Source organism: Barbus barbus, assembly GCF_936440315.1.
Source record: "Barbus barbus genome assembly, chromosome: 5".
NCBI lineage: Eukaryota > Metazoa > Chordata > Actinopteri > Cypriniformes > Cyprinidae > Barbus > Barbus barbus.
Genome location: NC_136733.1, coordinates 4958396 through 4977974, shown reverse-complemented (window position 1 = coordinate 4977974; position 19579 = coordinate 4958396). Strand labels below are relative to the sequence as shown.

At 35.1% G+C, this 19579-nt stretch overlaps 1 protein-coding gene across 1 annotated transcript in view; it reads left to right on the top strand.

The window, feature by feature from the left end:
- The window catches only part of LOC306869725 (calcium-binding protein 7-like), a gene marked incomplete at both ends in the record, with an annotated part of 31281 nt that extends 12039 nt beyond the window's left edge, over positions 1–19242 (top strand). The window contains 4 exons of the mRNA XM_079416611.1: positions 14292–14435; positions 17117–17229; positions 18077–18227; positions 19112–19242. Of these exons, the coding sequence (XP_079272737.1) occupies positions 14292–14435; positions 17117–17229; positions 18077–18227; positions 19112–19242 (539 nt within the window). The remainder of the gene's footprint in view (positions 1–14291; positions 14436–17116; positions 17230–18076; positions 18228–19111) is intronic.
- Positions 19243–19579: the final 337 nt, after the last annotated feature.

The following is a 19579-nucleotide window of genomic DNA, read 5'->3' as shown; positions in this document are numbered from 1 at the left end:
GGTAGGCGTTATGGGGGCGTAAGTTCATATAGGTCAAATACGGCTCTCTCAAATAACAGTGGGAGCGGAGACAAAGTTGTGATATAAATTTTGGCTCATGGTTTGCAGAGCCAGCTCTAAAAATGTAAGCAGGCTGAGGGTTCAGAGTACACGGAATCAGAAGATGTCAAAGAGGGGAAAGTAGCACATGAGATGCCTATGGACTCATGAAGCTTTTATCTTTCTCTCCCTCTCTTCTCTTTTAAATCTCATGATAGATTTTTAGGAGCAGTTTTTCAGACAGCAGATCAGCGTTCCTTTGTGAATGTTTGACAATGACTGCAGACATCTGCCTTCCGCCTTGAGTCAAACTTCTGTCATCCTGCAATTATCAGGACGAGAACCAACAAAAGAGAATCTCATTTTATTGAAATCAAATTTCACATTTTTCTATGAAACCATGCGGCTCAAGTCATCTGGTCTAGGCAGTGGACACTTAAAAAAACTAAAATTAGAATAGATATTGCAAAATTTATTTTATTTAATATTATATCCTCAGAGAACTGGGAATTAGTGTATGAGGCTTGTGGAATTGTATTATTTTATTTTGATCATTTTTAGAGCTTGACTGACAAGTCACTATGAACTGTCATAGCTACTCATTCTTTAATTTTTTTCCTATTTTTTAATTTATTTCTTCAGCATTTCTTCACCATTTCACTATGATTTTTGTCTTATATTTATTTATTCTACTGTGATGTGGAATCATGCGTCACACGCTGGATTACTGCTTTTATTTTTGATTGCTGTTTGTTGGAATTTACTCTCCTGTTGCCTGGCCCAGGACGTACACCACTTATACCGCTGCGAGGCTGCTGTTGGTGTGGATTCTCCCCGAATGGCTCTCAGGTACACCGCTCTCCAGTTGCTGAACCTGAAGGGAAACTCAGTCTTGGCGAATGACATATGTGCTCTCTGCAGTCGTGTTGGAATACTATGACCTAAGCGTCACATACATCGCTCGTCAAGGCGTAGTTTGTTATGCTCAACAAAACTTGTCGCTCATCCGACATTTCTGCGCACACCCCAAAGACTACTGTTTAGACCTACAGGGGTTAATTTTAATAACTTATCCGTGCTCAAGCGTATGGAGGTTGCCTCGGACTCATCTGCTCCCTCGCGTCTGCTGAAATCAGTGCTGTTTAACGCACGCTCTGTCAACAACAAAGCTATTATTTTATCTGACATTATTTTAGAACAAAAGCTGGACCTTGTCTGTTTAACTGAAACATTGCACAAAGAATCTGACGGTCTTCTTTTTAATGAATTGACTCCTGCTGGCTATGGATTATTTGATCTTCCGCGTTCCTCTGGTAGAGGTGGGGGTATCATTATGTTGCACAATCAACATTACAACGTGTGTCCCGTGGCTGTTCCCAAATCTGACTCATTTGAATGTCTTGCTTTGAGTGTTTCTGTGCCCCTTTCTACTGCTGTGGCTACAGTCTACAGGCCACCTAAGACAAATAAAGACTTTTTATCTGAATTTTCAGATATTTTGTCTTTTCTCTGCCTCAAATTTGAGAGAATCCTTATTTTGGGGGATTTCAATATTCATATGGATATAAAAGACTCCACAATAACAAAATACTTTTTGTCTTTATTGGAGTGCTTTGAGTTAAATCACTGTCCTACACATGACAAAGGCCACACCTTAGATCTTGCGATTTCCAAAGGTTCATTTGTGTCTCAGCTGTCAACCTCTGATTTAGGACTGTCTGATCTTCGGGCTGTCTTTTTTAACATGGAGTTACCTGACATAAACATTTCCTCTTCTCGCATTATTAATTATTGGAAATGGAGATCTATTGTGCCCACTGCTTTCTCAGACTTTATTGACTCTTCTTTAAGTTGTGTTTCTCTTTCTGATGATCTGGATGACAAAGTCTCTATGCTGAATTCTATTCTCTTTTCTGGTCTGGATACGTTTGCTCCCTTGATATCACAATCTGTTTCTTTTGTACGCTCCGTTCCTTGGTACAATGATGATCTGTGTGCTATGAAGGCCTTGTGTCGTAAAATGGAGCGTAGATGGCATATGTCAGGTTTAACTGTTCATCGCCTGGAAAGACACCTTACTTGAGTATAAGGCTGAAATTGTGTCAGCTAGATCAATTTATTTTTCACAAATAATTGTCAGCAATCAGAGAAACCCTAAACAACTGTTTCACTCAATCAACAAGCTGCTTAAAAATCACTCTAATGTTCCTGCTTCAACTCACCTTTGTCAAAATTGATAATATACGTAACCACATTATCAATACTCATACTTCGGCTGCTTCTTCCTTATGTATTTCGCCATTCTCTCTTATTTCTTTCTCCAACTTTGCAATTCTTCACTCCCAGTCTGTCTGTAATATGGTTTTGAAAATGAAAGCTACGACTTCCAGAGTTGATCCGGTTCCTTCTTGTCTGTTTAAATCATGTTTTTTATCCCATACATTTTTTTTATCCCATCTCTAATCTTCCATTCCTTGCCAAAATTTGAGAACAAATGGTGGCTTCTCAATTGCTTTCACATCTTTCTTCTAACAATCTTTTTGAGCCACTTCAATCTGGATTCCGTAAACTCCACAGTACTGAAACTACGTTAGTTAAGGTCACCAATGACTTATTAATGGCTTCTGATTCTGGCCGTCTATCTATACTGATTCTTCTTGATCTTAGTGCCGCTTTTGACACTATAGATCACTCTATTTTAATCACCCATTTAGAGACTGTCTTTGTAGTTTCTTATACTGCATTGAAGTGGTTTAAGTCCTATCTCTCTGATCGAAAGCAGTTTGTTGCGATGGGTGGTTGCAGGTCTGAGATCAGTATGGTGCATTTTGGTGTTCCCCAGGGATCAGTTTTGGGCCCTTTACTTTTAGTATTTACATTTTTCCTCTTGGCCAACTTTTAAGAACACTTGGTCTTAATTTCCACTTTTATACTGATGACACTCAGATCTACATACATTCTAAACCTGATGTCAATATGACTACGTCTTTTCTTTCTCAATGTTTTACTGAGATAAAAAATGGATGTCTGAACATTTGCTCTGTCTAAACAGTGATAAGACCGAAGTGATGCTTATTGGTTCCCCTCACCAGTTGCGCAAAGCAGAGTCCACAACTTTAGGTCTGGATGGCCCTGCTTTACAGTTTCAAACTAAACTAAAAAATCTGGGGGTGATATTTGACGCCAACTTAACATTTGATCCGCATGCTCGTAATACAGTCAAAGCATCTTTTTTAATGTCAGAAACATTGCCAAATTACGTCCCATGTTGACTTTTTCTGTGGCTGAAAAGTTAATCAACACTTTTGTGTTTTCGCATATTGATTATTGTAATGCTTTGCTGGCTGGAGTTTCAAAAGCTACCCCAAGTAAATTACAGTTGGTACAAAATTCAGCTGCCAGAATACTCACTAGGACCAGTGCAAGGGAGCACATTACACCTGTCTTGGAAAAATTGCACTGGCTTCCTGTTAGTTTTCGTATCGATTTTAAAATTCTCATGCTTACTTATAAGGCCTTGAATAATTTGGCTCCTGAATATTTGTCAGAGCTTTTAACCCCCTACACACCGACACGTGTTCTACGCTCCTCTGAAGCTGGTCTTTTAACTGTTCAATCAACTCTGCTTAAAACTATGGGTGATCGGGCTTTCTCTTCATTGGCTCCTAAATTGTGGAATTCCCTGCCCTCTGAGATTAGAAATGCAGTATCTCTTAGTGTTTTTAAATTGTCCCTTAAAACGTACTTTTTTAGGGTAACTTTTATGTGATTTATGTGATTACTTTGTGTTTTATTAAATTGGCCTTGTATTGTTTTATGTGTTTTTTATTGCCTGTACTCTTGTGTGTTTTTACTTCATATTTGCATTTGTATGTAAATCGCTTTGAGATGCTACTTTTAAAGGCTCTATATAAAATAAAGATTATTATTATTATTATTATAGTTTGTGTTCTGCATTCTGAAGTGATCTTTATTTTGGGAAATAAGTGCATACATGCTTTTGCAAGTCTGTTTGGTGTTGCTAGTGGCTGAAGAACATGTGAGTGTTGATTTATCGCCAAGCAAAAGTGTCTGTTATGATATAATCTGTTATAACACTAACAGTGTTGAGGAAAGTTACTTTTAAAAGTTATGCATTACAATATTGCGTTACTCCCTAAAAAAGTAACTAATTGCATTACTTAGTTACATTTTATGGAAAGTAATGTATTACATTACTTTTGCATTACTTTTTCTTGTCTGGGCTAAGTTTACTTGTTTGTTTTTAATACAAAAAGTTATATTTATTATATATTTACATTTTTATTTTTATAGTTATATTTATATTTTTGGCAAATGTAAAAGCATTTTCACACAGAAGGGAAATTAATAAGCCTCTGGACATAAAATAAGTAAAGTAACAGGCATTACTTATTTGAAAAATATATTTTCTTGTAAATTAAAAAGTAATGTGTTATTTTACTAGTTGAAAAAAAAAATCTGATTATGTAAATTGCGTTATTTGTAATGTGTTAACCCCAACGCTAGATACGAGGGTGTTGTGAACAGTTACCAGGGCATTGTTATACTGTTGCTTGGGCGTTAATGCTGGCCCACAAAAAGTTTCAATTAATGTTTTCATCTCTAGATATGACTATAGGGTCCCACCTTCAATGAAAGTTTTTAGTTTTCTTTCTTTTTCCTCATAAAACACCACTAAAAAACTTTTGCTTTTATTTTCTTTCATTTTTGTGACTTTTGCCTCTTTTTTTCCCAAAATGTATAGTGGAGAGAATGTTAACCTCTGCACTCTGACTCTAATTGCATTTGGCACAGATTTTGTGCCATGCTATGCCGTTACTTGATGTGCATAATTCCTTTAGTGAATCAGACAATAAAACAATGCAGACAGTGCTTGCAAATAAACAGAGCCATCAGTAGACAATTAATTCTCAGTGAATTCACCCCTTAATCATTTTATCTTTATTTTACAGTGGAATCTGGAAAATTGCTTTCATTAGATTCTTTTATCATCACTGACCTCATGTTTTCAAACACAGGATGAAGCATAAGAGTGAAACATAATAAGAATAAGGAAGAATTTCACTGCTTAACTCTCATTTTTAGATGCATTTATTCAGGTGACCGGGAGGCAAATGCAACCGCTTTTCCACAACCCCAAAACAGTGTGTGATTTAGCATTCTCTGGAGGTTTACAGGATCAGAATGCAAAACCAGAGTAACCCCCCTCCAACACAGTGGACCGGCGCTGTATTTAATGCTTATGTTAAAATATGGCTATTGTAATATTAAGATCTGCTGGGCCCTCTCACCACACAAGATGGATTAAGATGTTTAAAAATAGTTTGGAGGACATGCACACACAGGCGTAGATGCACATAGACACACTCTCATTGTCAACCCACAAAGTTCAAGATTGTCTCTGAAGAAATTGATTTTTAAGAGTTTTACATAAAGAGCTCATTTGAGGGAAGCCTGTTGTGGAAGGGGGACGGACGCCGTTGATAGATCTCCACCGGGGAAATGAGAGATTATGGAATATAGCTGACAGGAATTGCCAAGTGTGGGAGTGGAGTCATTAAAAGTGTTGCTGGAATGAATGAATGCATTTATATGCTTTTCTTAAAAAGTCAGTACAGGCTTTTTTTTTTTTTTTTTTTTTTAATGGACTAAACCTAATCTATCCATCTATTTATCTGTCTGTTACACTGGCCCAGTAGTGCACAACACGATGAAATCTCCACAACACAATGGAAACAAGCCGCAAAACAATGAAATTAGCACAACACAATGGAAACAAGCCACAACACAACAGAGGTCACAACACAATAGAAACAAGCCACAACATAAAATTAGCACAACACAACGGAAACAAGCCGCAAGACGACAAAATTAGCACAACACAATGGAAACAAGTAACAACACAACAGAAGCAAGTCACAACACAAAAGAAACAAACCACAACATAAAATTAGCACAACACAACGGAAACAAGCCGCAAGACGACAAAATTAGCACAACACAATGGAAACAAGTAACAACACAACATAAGCAAGTCACAACACAAAAGAAACAAGCCACAACATAAAATTAGCACAACACAATGGAAAAAAGACACAACACAACGAAATTAGCACAACACAATGGAAACAAGCCGCAACACAACAAAATTAGCACAACACAATGGAAACAAGCCGCAACACAACAAAATTAGCACAACAGAAACAAGCGCAACACAATAGAAACAAGCCGCAAGCCAACAAATTAGCACAACACAATGGAAACAAGCCGCAACACAACAAAATTAGCACAACAGAAACAAGCGCAACACAGTAGAAACAAGCCGCAAGCCAACAAATTAGCACAACACAATGGAAACAAGCCGCAACACAACAAAATTAGCACAACAGAAACAAGCGCAACACAGTAGAAACAAGCCGCAAGCCAACAAATTAGCACAACACAATGGAAACAAGCCGCAACACAACAAAATTAGCACAACAGAAACAAGCGCAACACAGTAGAAACAAGCAGCAACCCAACAAATTAGTACCACACAATGGAAACAAGCCACAACACAACGGAAACAAGCCGCAACACAACGAAATTAGCACCACACAATGGAAACAAGCCGCAACACAACGGAAACAAGCCGCAACACAACGAAATTAGCACCACACAATGGAAACAAGCTGCGACACAATGGAAACAAACCCACACCACTGATTAGTCCTATGCATTGTGCTGTGTCGATTTCCTTGTGTTTTGGAGAATTTGTTGTGTTGTGCACTACTGGGTCACTGTAGTCTGTCTGTCTGTCTATTCATAATAGATGAGTAACTTTAAATGAAAAACTAATGAGTGAGCCATTGCATACATAATGTATTATATTCAAGGTTTCCTTGCATAATTTGTTTGCAAGTGTGTTTGAGAGAAAGAGAGCGGTTTGTGTTGAAGGCTTGACAGTTCTTTAACCCCACACATGCACTTTCATGTCTTTCTCTTTCAATAGCATCTCAGTATGAGAACTGTGAGAACACATTACAGCTTTGAAGTGCAACTGCACCTTCATACATCAAACAGGGCCTCCGTGTGTTTTAGAAGCACCCTGCCTTCAGATGATAGAGATCCTGCGAGCCCTTTCAAGCTCCCAGGACTTTTAAAGGGAAGTTGCAGAGGGATTAAACAGAGGTTCAATATCAGTAAAAATCCCAAGACAACAAAGGGACAGCAAAAGGTATTTAAAGACGATAGCAGAATGAGATTGGAACACTTTGTGATTTGTTGGTAGCGTGATGTCACGATTTCATTCTACAATCATTGAATCAGAACATCATGAACATGTCATTTTTAAACCTGTTTGAAAAAATGAAAATTGTATGCAGAATGTTCGCACAGCGTCAAACTCTAAAAATACCAAAAATGATATATGAATTTGGTGCATATGACGTCCACATTTACTGAAACTATGCTATGACAATGAGAAGTGTACATTCTGCTATTCTTCATAAACTTTATGGAATGACATAATGTAAAAGTGAGTAAATGTTGACAGGATTTAGACTTTCTGTAAATAATTTTGGAACAAAATTGCAATGATGTTATGGCAGACCATTAATGAACAGATATTTAAGCAGCAGACATTATATGGAAGAATATTTGGTTTCTAAAATTAATCTGTAATATTAAATTTCCACGTGAGAGGGCGTTCAGCTCTTCTCTCAACATCCGTTATGTCACTGTAGAACAGAAAGAGAAGTATGGATATGATATCTCTCTCTCTCTTTCGATTTGAGCTGGCTGTCATGACTATGTTAGTTTAATCCCTCTATAAGAGGCTCACAATGAGAAAGTTAACACTGGAAAGTGATTAATTAGCTCTCTTTGAAGAAAACTTCATTCATCTCGGTTCTATAGTTACACTTTGTCCAGGACTATATATATATATATATATATATATATATATATATATATATATAATCCATCTATTCCCCTCAGTGAAAAACAGTGTTTTGACTAGTTCTGTGTAGGGATTGGATGACTGTTTTATTTATTTTATATTTTGCAATAAAGTCAGTAGACATATTCAGAAGTAAACAACATCAGAGAATGACACATTTAGAGTTTCCTTTTTTGGAGATCTCTTAGGATGTCTTCAATGAATTTAAGTGGTTTAAGATGAGAAGAAAGTGGTTGAAGGGGAATATAAATTATGTTAGTGTTAATTGGTGTTGTTATTGTTAAACTAAACTATTAAAAACAATTTTGGCATCTGAAATAAATCTCCATTAAAAAAAGTATACATATAAGATAAAAAAAATTGGATTGCCTTTACTAGCAGCACTAGAGAACAGGTAATAAACATTGAAATATGATTAATTTAATTTCAAATGAAATTTCAACACAACATTATGTATGACATTATTATTTTCCACGCACAAAGTATTGCTACTTAAATTAAAGCAGTTAATTTTTTCTATAAATTATTTAGTTTTAATCAGGGTTGTGCCACAAATATTGTCAATAGAGCTTACTTGTATTAAACCAAAAATATTCCTTTAGCTCTATAAATGTAGAGTTTTCTCCAGGACCCAAATAAAAAAAAAATCCCCAAAACATTTACAAACAAACAAACACATATGGTAGTTCAGAATTTAATTGGCAAAGAACTGAGTTTCCTAACAAATCTAATCATTGCCAGCAGCACAGTATCTGGCAAGGCGTTTTGCTCTGGCATGGACTTCCCCAATCAAAGTGTTTTTCACTCCAAGGAAACCTGTGGCAATCCCTTAATCGAATTGCTATCTGTTCCTCACAAGAGATTTGAGTTCACTCAAGTTCTTGTATTGTTGTTGTTGCCTCATGCCACTAAATTTGGAGAAAAATGTCTTCCGTGCTATTTTAAAGAAGAAAAAAAAAATCTATTTATGAACATTGCATGTGCAATGGGCTGAAAGTTGTAATTATGTAAATTATACCACAGGTGTGGGTCAAGGCACATTGGTTCGTGGTTGATTTTGAGCAAAACAGTAAATAAAACATTACCTGTTCGAATCAAGCTGGTTGATGGAGTTGAATGATGAATATTTTGAAACCTAGTCATTTGATTGAGTCACTGATGCATCTTTTCAACATGCACAGAAATTATGATTTTTTCATTCATTTACTTATGGATGTTTTTTTTCTCTTCTGCAAAACATAACCATGCTTTTTCCTTTTCCAAAAAGGTTGCAAAGCAGCATTAAAACATACAATAGTCCACAACTTAGCTCTTTTGAAGTAAATTGATAGCTTAAAGTTGGCAATCTTTCTTAATAATGAGCTTATTTATTTTTATTTTTTGAAAACTCTTGTGTTTCCAGTTAAAAAGAAAGTCAAAAGCCTTTTTTCACTGCATTTCACTCCTTATAATTGATAGGATATTTATAGTTGGATTTATGTGTATGTATTTATGTATGTTATCATTGTTGATGAGTTCACCAAGCAAATTCCAAACAACTAGTTTGGCAATAAAATAAATAAAAGATTTTGGAACAACATGAGGGTGAGTAAATTATAACAGAAATTTAATTACCACCAAAAAAAATTTAATTTGCTCACCATCAGTCTATCCAACATGTAGATGAGTTTGTTTCTTTATCAGAACAGGTTTATTTGTCAGAATGCAGCATTAAATCACTTGCTCAGCAATGGATCCTCTTCAGTGAATGGGTGCCATCAGAATGAGAGTCCAAGCAGCTGATAAAAACATCACAATAAATCCACAAGTATCACATGCCTTAAATCAATGAACATCTTGTAAAGTGAAAAGCTGCATGCTTGTAATAAACACGTCCATTATTAAGACATTTAACTTAAAACTATTGCTTCTGACTAAAATAATTGGAGTCCATAATCCATAATATTGCTTTCTCCAGTGAAAAAGTCATCTGAATAAGAAATATGAACAGATCAAGCACCATTTACAAACGAAAACAGTCCAAAACATATCAATAAATGTAAATGGGCAACATGGGATGGACTTTTTCACTGGAGGAAGCATTATTATGGATAATGGATTTGTAATTTGGCCAAAAGTGACACCTTAATAATGTATTTGTTTATTACAAACATAGCTCTTTGTTTCACCAGACGTTAACTGATGGACTGGAGTGGTGTGGATAACCTTTAGATTATTGTGATGTTTTTATGCTATCATGCTGGAAGGGCTATGGTCTAATCACAACCCTTACAATGGTGGGTTGGAACAGTTGTGCAGTTGCCTAGCAACAGGCAGAGGTGGGTTTCCCAAACACTTTGTTGCACAATGAACATGGTTGAGTCCACTATAGAGCCTCGGTAGTTTCCCCACATTTCACACATCATTATGGTGTTTTAATAAACTGAGTTTGTGACGGAGGCCTGATTCTCGATTCCAAAGAACTCCTACACAGCGTCATGTATTCTTTACATAATGACATTCCAAGGATACTCACCTCATTTCTCAAATTAAATTGAAGGCTAAAGGTTAAAAGTGAATCAGTCGGTCGAAACAAATGCTAATACAAAATTTGGTAGGACACGTGAATGTCAATTTTCTGTTTGTCATGTATACTTGCAATCACATGTGGGTTGAGTCATTCTATGATGGAGGTCCCTTAAAAGGTCTCAAATTATCACCTTTGCACAGCAGTAATTACCTGCCTGTCAGTCAGAATATGTTGAGACAAGAGGCCTGTTGTCTATTTCTGTACTCCGTAAGTCACTATTAGACATTATTATTTATCAGATTGAAGACTTCAAGCTTTATTTTTTGTGTTCTTGATAATAAATAAATATAATATAATAAATAATTATATTTATTGTGGTGTGCTAAGTTCAGTCACATTATTCAAACTTGTAATTTCTATCAATTGTATGTTACAGTGTTTTAATACACTTACTGCACAATAGTTATTAACTTTTTACCATTACCATTGAAATGAATTCTTTAATAGTTTATTATTATTATTATTTTATTTGTCACAGTTCAGTTAATTTACTGCTCGGTGTACATGTTTTTAGTGCATTACATTAATGCATTTGTAAATAATTTTTTGTTAATTTGTTAATTTTTTGTAAAAGTACTTTTTACTTTAAATACTGCATGGAGCTGGATGACATTCAGAAATGTCAGTGTTAGATATCCTCAGTAGCTGTAACAAAGTACAGTAACTGGTTCAGTTAATTTAAAAAAGCCTCACTTCTAACATCATAAATCTGTTATTTTAAGCAAATCGAAGAACAAACAACAAATAATAAGAGTGGTGTGAATGAACAACTCTTATCAACTGGTTATTTTTATTTAATCAAACGCAGTGCAGTTGGGTCAAAGATGGAACGTCTCATTTTGGTGTGAACACTCCACTTTTTTGGGGGGGAAATAGGCTCATTTTACAACTCCCCAAGAATTAAACAGTTGAGTTTTACCATTTCTGAATCCATTCAGCCGATCTCCGGGTCTGGCGGTAGCACTTTTAGTTTAGCTTAGCATAGATCATTGAATCGGATTAGACCGTTTGCATCTTGCTCAAAAATGACCAAAGAGTGTCGATATTTTTCCTATTTAAAATTTGACTCTTCTGTAGTTACATAGTGTACTAAGACTGACGGAAAATGAAAAGTTGCGATTTTCTAGGCCGATATGGCTAGGAAATATACTCTCATTCCGGCGTAATAATCAAGGAACTTTGCTGCCGTACCGTGGGTGAAGCAGGCGCAATGATATTACGCAGCGCCTGAAAGTAGTCCCCAGCTATATCACAACTAGCTACCCATAGACATATATATATATATATATATATATACACTCACCTAAAGGATTATTAGGAACACCTGTTCAATTTCTCATTAATGCAATAATCTAATCAACCAATCACATGGCAGTTGCTTCAATGCATTTAGGGGTGTGGTCCTGGTAAAGACAATCTCCTGAACTCCAAACTGAATGTCAGAATGGGAAAGAAAGGTGATTTAAGCAATTTTGAGCGTGGCATGGTTGTTGGTGCCAGACGGGCCGGTCTGAGTATTTCACAATCTGCTCAGTTACTGGGATTTTCACGCACAACCATTTCTAGGGTTTACAAAGAATGGTGTGAAAAGGGAAAAACATCCAGTATGCGGCAGTCCTGTGGGCGAAAATGCCTTGTTGATGCTAGAGGTCAGAGGAGAATGGGCCGACTGATTCAAGCTGATAGAAGAGCAACTTTGACTGAAATAACCACTCGTTACAACCGAGGTATGCAGCAAAGCATTTGTGAAGCCACAACACGCACAACCTTGAGGCGGATGGGCTACAACAGCAGAAGACCCCACCGGGTACCACTCATCTCCACTACAAATAGGAAAAAGAGGCTACAATTTGCACGAGCTCACCAAAATTGGACGGTTGAAGACTGGAAAAATGTTGCCTGGTCTGATGAGTCTCGATTTCTGTTGAGACATTCAGATGGTAGAGTCAGAATTTGGCGTAAACAGAATGAGAACATGGATCCATCATGCCTTGTTACCACTGTGCTGGCTGGTGGTGGTGGTGTAATGGTGTGGGGGATGTTTTCTTGGCACACTTTCTAAAATGTCAAAATATTGGTGAAATAATGTCCCATCGTCATTCAGCTTAACAGATATATTTATGAAAAATGAAATATACTCATTCTGTCCCGTACTTACTAAAATATATATGTATATATAAAAAATAAGTGATCATACCAGATTTGATTATATTTTAAATAAATGTATTGCTGAAAAAATGGGTAAAACATAGTGGTTTGAAGGATAGTGGCAAAGATCGGAGAGTCTTTTAAAGTCATCTATTGATTCTAATTACCTGACAAGATTTTTTGGTATATGAACTATTGTTACACTGAATGACATTTTAGTGGATTGTTTTCCATAAATCATAGTAAAAATCTATGATAGTCATAATTGTTTTGATCACAATTTTTTTTTAAATGAAATAGGACACATTCTAATGCATGAAAGAATCTAAACTGTAATATACTTTTATTGTGTTGATGCTTAAAAACTCGTTTTTAACTCTTTAACCCTCACTGGTTGTTCATATGACACATAGTTAAAGAAACACACAGTTTTGTTAGTAGTATTATTCTATCTTTTAATAAATTATTAAATATCTGTTTAAATACATAATTCATTTTAAATGTATTTATTATCGAAATGATCTCACAATAATTTTGGCAATTGAATTGAATTGTTTTTCTTATAGTACTAAAATAACCATTATTGGAACCAGAATGGTTAATTATTCATTCCTGTCTCTAATTGTTAATATGTTTTGAACACTTACGTTTTGAGCTCTACTTGTTGAGCTTCTTGAATTATGAGCTTGTTAATTATCATTAAAATCAAATGCTAATGACTCTGAATATTCTGTTTGAGTTTTCCCTCATCTGGTTGATAGGGCATCCTGGAACCATCTTATTTTTCTTAAAAACATTTTTTTTTTTCGGCCTCCAAATGTGTTGCTTGCAGCTAAATTGTTTTGCTTTGAAATTAGCAAATTAGAGCCCACACTTCGCTTCCGTTTGAAATCTGCTTACTTCCACCGTAATGCAGAGTAAAGTTGCTTTCACCATCTGTTGCTGTTGGCTTATTTGGCCCGCAGTACCATCATTTCTTGTATTTTTCTCATATTTCCTTCACTCAGGGGAGCGATAGATTTAATGTGCTGTTTTTGTTTGGACCCTATGTCCAAATAGCCATTTATCAAACCTACAGCACAGTGAACAAAGCACAGTAGCGAATACTCCTGTTCACACTCCGTATTGAATATATTATCTGCATTTATAGTAATATCTTGCAGCCAGAGTGGCTCATATTTCATAATTATGAATATGGCATCATGGCGTGACAAGTGGAAAATTGCAAATGACTTAATGATGATGTATAATGCATATATGGTGAAACAAGTAGGCTCAACCAACCGTATGTATTGCGGAATTTTGACGTCTTTTAACAAGCCTGTTTGGATGCAACGGAAATCATTTTGTTCCTTTGTTTTAAATCAATCAAGTCAAGAAGGACTGCACTTTGCTGAAGTTGAAAGTGAATTATTGTGCGAAAAATCAATATACTGCAATGACCCCTTTCCTTTGAGCCACTTAGGTGTGATGATTTTAATATCTGTCTCTTATAACAATGTTGCAGAATAATAGTTTTAATATCGGATGTATAAAGTGGTGTCTAACAGATCGGTGTGTTTCTCTCTTTCTTAGAAATCCGGGAGGCGTTTAAGGTGTTTGATCGAGATGGGAATGGCTTCATTTCAAAGCAAGAGCTCGGCATGGCCATGCGTTCTCTAGGGTACATGCCCAATGAGGTCGAGCTGGAGGTCATCATTCAAAGACTCGACATGGATGGTGAGGAGACGCATACACAAGACTGTGAATGGAGTGCCATGCTGAAAAAACAAGAATAGATAGTTGCTCTCAGCATAGGATATCAGCTGATGTACTGAAAAAAAATATGTGAAATTTACAGTTGAAAAAGCCAGCAGCTGTGGTCACCGGAATGTTTTATGGAATTAACTTAAAATAAGAGTAAAAAATGTATATTTCATTAACTGATAAAATGTTAATATACCAGCCTACTGATGTACTAAAATATACAGACAACCATCACAAATACACAGGTGTTAATAAAAAGAGACCCACACCACACAGTATATATATATATATATATATACAGTGTTGCTTGAAAGTTTTTGAACCCCTTGCAGAGTGAGTAATTTTAATGAAATAAGAGATATCATAAAATGCATGTTATTTTTTACTCAGTACTGTACTAAGTAAAATATTTTAGATAAAAGAAGTTTACATTTAGTCCACAAGACAAAAAAATAAATAAAAAATAGCTGAAATTATTAAAATAAACCCATTCAAAAGTTTGGGCACCCTTGGTTTCTTATAACAAACATATTTTTATTTAAACACATGAAAAAGTAGATCATAACAGTGGATTTTTTTCTTTTAAATCTGTTGCTCCATTATCACCCCTAAGCAGATTTTGACTCATATAGAAGGTGAACAGTGTCATATAAATACAAATTCAAAACATCACCATGGTAACAATTTAACAACATAAAATAAACTAAAAAAAATAAAAATAAGAAACAAAAACAAAAGATGAAGTGTCGATCAGGGAATTCTGGCTATAGCAATTTACAATTTTTACTGTAAATTGTAAGATTACGTTCCTTTTAACGTCCAAAAACTGTAATTTTAACAGTATTTCACATAATGTTTTTTTTTTATTTTTTTTATGTGTAAATCAGGAAGACTCAGTGGTAACCAGTTACAGTTTTTTTTTTTTTTTTGCAGAGCATGTTTACAGTCTTTAACATAAAAATAATTATATATATATTGTACAATGCAGGCTACTTAAAGAGATATGTCAAAAATGTCAATATGTGGTAAATTGTTTGTGTTGTTCAGACTTGTTTGATTTTCTTTTTTTCTGTGGAGTAGAAAAGAAGAGATGTCTCAATTGATTTATTTCAAAATATTGTCTTTTGTGTTCTGCATAGATAGAAAGTCATAAGTTTGCAACAATAAATGTTTTCAATTTTCAGTTTTGGGGTGAAGTATCCCTTTAAGGAAGCCCACCAGACACCCATCATATGCATTTCTCGGCGCTGTAGGGATGCCAACTGCATTGACAGATATTCAACAAATAAAAAAGCTAAATAACTGTAACCATTTATTGCTCCAAACTATCATATTCCTCACAATGCATGGAGACATGAGGATTATGCATGGGCTAATTATGAGAACACTGTTCACAGTAGGCGTTTTGAAGTTTGACAGTAATTGTCTTGAAATTAATTGAAGGCGAAAGCGGTGCTTTGATGGCTGTTGCAGCGGGGCTTTAAAGAACGTCTCAGAGAGGGTCTTTCAGCTCGACAAAACCCACTCCATGAAGTTACACTCAATCTGACACTAAAAATATTGAAGCTAGCAAAGAGAGGGAGAACAAGTAATCAAACTAATCCAACAATGGACTAATTAGTAAAATTCCATGACCAGCAAACTCTGGCAAAATTTAGGAATTTAGCAAAATTCAAGAATTAAGCAGTTAAGACTGTTGAATATTTATGAATTGCAATTCAGAAAATCTGAATAAAACAGAACAGTTCTATTAGTCTAACCAAATAATAATCATTGTCATCAATTAATATTATAATTATTAGTTATAAATTATATTATTGTTATTAAATCATTATTAAGCATTTATTTTGCTTGATTACAACTATTTACTCCCAGATATGTGAATTTTTTTAACTGATGAGACATACGTCTCCAAACTCGTTACAACAGCAGTAGCATTTTAATATTGACAGAATCACAAAATGAAAGTCAGTTTGTTAATAAATAAATTAAATATGATTTATATATATATACTGTATATACATATAAGAATTTCTGTTGGTGTTATTAATAATTTATATTATCTAATATTTCTAGACATACTCTATTTCCAGGATTCCCAAACTTTTTTCTCAGTCAATTCATTTTTACCTAAAATAATTACTTATTTACTTTTTTTTTTTTACAACCAGAAATGTTAAGTTAGTGTTTCAGTAATATTCTCTGATGTTGGTTAAATCATATGAAAATCAGATAAACTAATAAAACATTTAACATTAGTGTTAACATAGGTGTTGTATTATTACTGTATGATTATTATTATTGTATGATTTTTTTTAGGATGTAATTAATTATTAGCTTTTCACAAACTCTATTTCATAGTTTTTGATTAGTTTTATGGGTCATTCATAGTTAAACATTAAATGTATTATTAAAAGACTTTACAGCAATATGATTTTTTTCATCCTATTTTGATTCTTTATTAAATTTAAATTACAATTCTTCATCACCTTGACACCTCACTGCAAATTCAATTCAGATGCAGGCACTCTCTACTCAGTTGTTAATAGCACATTTCTGTCCATTTTTGTACCCGTTATATATTCCAGAGCCAACACGCTGGAACTTGATGTGGTGCTAGAATGCATCTAATACTTCACGGTCTCTTTTTTTAGGAGACGGCCAGGTGGATTTTGAGGAATTCGTTACTCTCCTGGGGCCCAAACTCTCGGCTGCTGGGATGCCTGACAAGTTCAACGGAACCAATTTTGACTCTGTGTTCTGGAAGGTGATTATTAGCCACTTCTCTCTTATTCCAAGTGACAACAGGCACAAAGTCTGCTGCTTATGTCTGTCCCTATCGCACAGAAACCAGATTAGATACACTTTCAATGCTCTCTGTGAAATCCAACAAATAGACATGAATCACCTTATGGGAATTAATTCATATACAGGACCTCCTATCCTCCAAATTTACATATGACTACATTTAAATTCAGATATATGATGACATGATCACTTTAAGCAAGATTTATTAATACATTGTATAAATCTCATCCGCTGCATGTCTTCGAGTGAGACAAGCAGAATATCATTTGCACGGCCATATGGTGATTCCCCCAAAGGGTTTGTTTCTCTAATCGCAGCTCGCTGCTGGTGCATTTTTTAGCAGCGCGTTTGACCCCAAATAGCTACGGGGGTCTCCCTCTCTTAAACATCTCTCTGTGTAATTATGGGTTCAGAGCTATGAATAAATGTGCACTGAAATCTAAATCAACTCCGTCTACTTTTTACAAAACATTGCTGGCCAGAAATTCCTCAGTGCATGTTGTTAAACAAAAAAAGAAAGAAACTTTCTGAAAAGATAACTTATCTGTCCTTCAGTCCACTTTTAATAATCCAATGAATTCCTAAAGGACAAAATCATGTTATAGTCTGAAATGGGACATTATAGAAATGAAATGGTTTGCATGTGTTGTTTCATTTTGACTTTTTTTGATCAAGTTGCAAGAATGCATGAACTGATAAAAATGTATACCTTTAATGCTTTGCATTAATGTTATGCATTTCGACTAATTGAAGAATCGCATAGAGAATTTCAGAATGGAATAATACAGTTTGGTCTCTGTTTTTAGTGTGATATGCAGAAGCTGACTGTGGAAGAGCTGAAGAGACTCTTATATGACACCTTCTGTGACCACCTGACTATGAAGGACATCGAGAATATCATCATGACAGAGGAGAATCACATCGAAAATCCTGAGGACTGCCAGGTTGACATTGACAGTAAGAATGTTTTTTTTGTTTTTTTGTCTTAATGCACAATACGAGTTGAATTATTATTACTGCTCTGTAAAAATAAGCATTTCATCATCAGGTTTAATTTTGTAAGGTGTATAGAGGTGGTAAATTAGGATTTTGGTGGATGAAGACCCCCCAAAATCTTAATATTTTGTTCTACATAAACTACTGTTCAAATGCATGGAGTTACTATGATTTTTCCTTTAATAAATTAATATTTTTATATTGCAATGATACAATAAATTAACCAAAAAGTGACAGTAAAGACAACGTTATTAAACATTTCTATTTCAAATAAACGCTGTTTTTTGAACTTTCTATTTATCAAAGATCTTGAAAAAAGTAGTTTCTTAAAAAATTTAAGCAGAACAGATGTTTTCAAGATTGATAATAACAAGAAATTTTCTTGAGCAGCAAATCGGCATATTGAGAATAATTTCTGAAGGATCATGTGACACTGAAGACTTCAGTAATGATGCTGAAAATTCAGCTTTGCATCACAGGAATAAATAAATACTTTTCAGTACATTTTCATTCACATTCCCCTCAATTCTATCCACTAACTTTCATGGGCTATCATGGAGTTGGTCGCAATACATTCTGAGATGGTCTTATATGTGAAGGATATTTGTGATGCCTCCCTTAATTTAGTCCAAAAATATCTTAGAAGGTGGCATTTGAAATTTACCTAAAAGATCTCCCAAGTATGTGGTTTCTTGCAGCCCTACATATTTATAAAACTTTTTTGCAAAGCATCCAGTGATGTATACTATCTTTCAAACACTTTGAAATGTCCCACATTGTTCATTTCATTCCACATTGACCATATTTCTCCTGATCTTCTCATATATTTCTCTCTGCTTCTTCAGCGGAAAGTCCGACCCAGCAGGTGAAGCAAACATGCGTACGGAAGAGTCTGATCTGCGCCTTCGCGATCGCTTTCATCATCAGTGTCATGCTTATCGCAGCCAATCAGGTGCTTCGCAGTGGTATGAAGTAACCGAATGGACCAATCACAATTCAACATATAACAGTAATAAAAATGGTAAAAAAAACAAACATGCGCACACAAACTGAAGCAGCTGAAAAGTTCATTTTATTAACGTGAAATCCAAATGTTGTGACTGAAATATTTTTGAGACGAGCTACAGCTTCCACTGGAGAGAATTATTCATATTTGACAGCAAATGTAATGCACTCAGATATATAAAAGCACACATACTGTGTCTTGCCCAAAAAGGTCTGATAAAAGTACAAGAAAAGAGAGAAAGAAGAAGATTATGCTGTAAAGGATTTAAAAAATTTCCCCTTCAACCGCTCTCTCTCCCTCTTCAGTA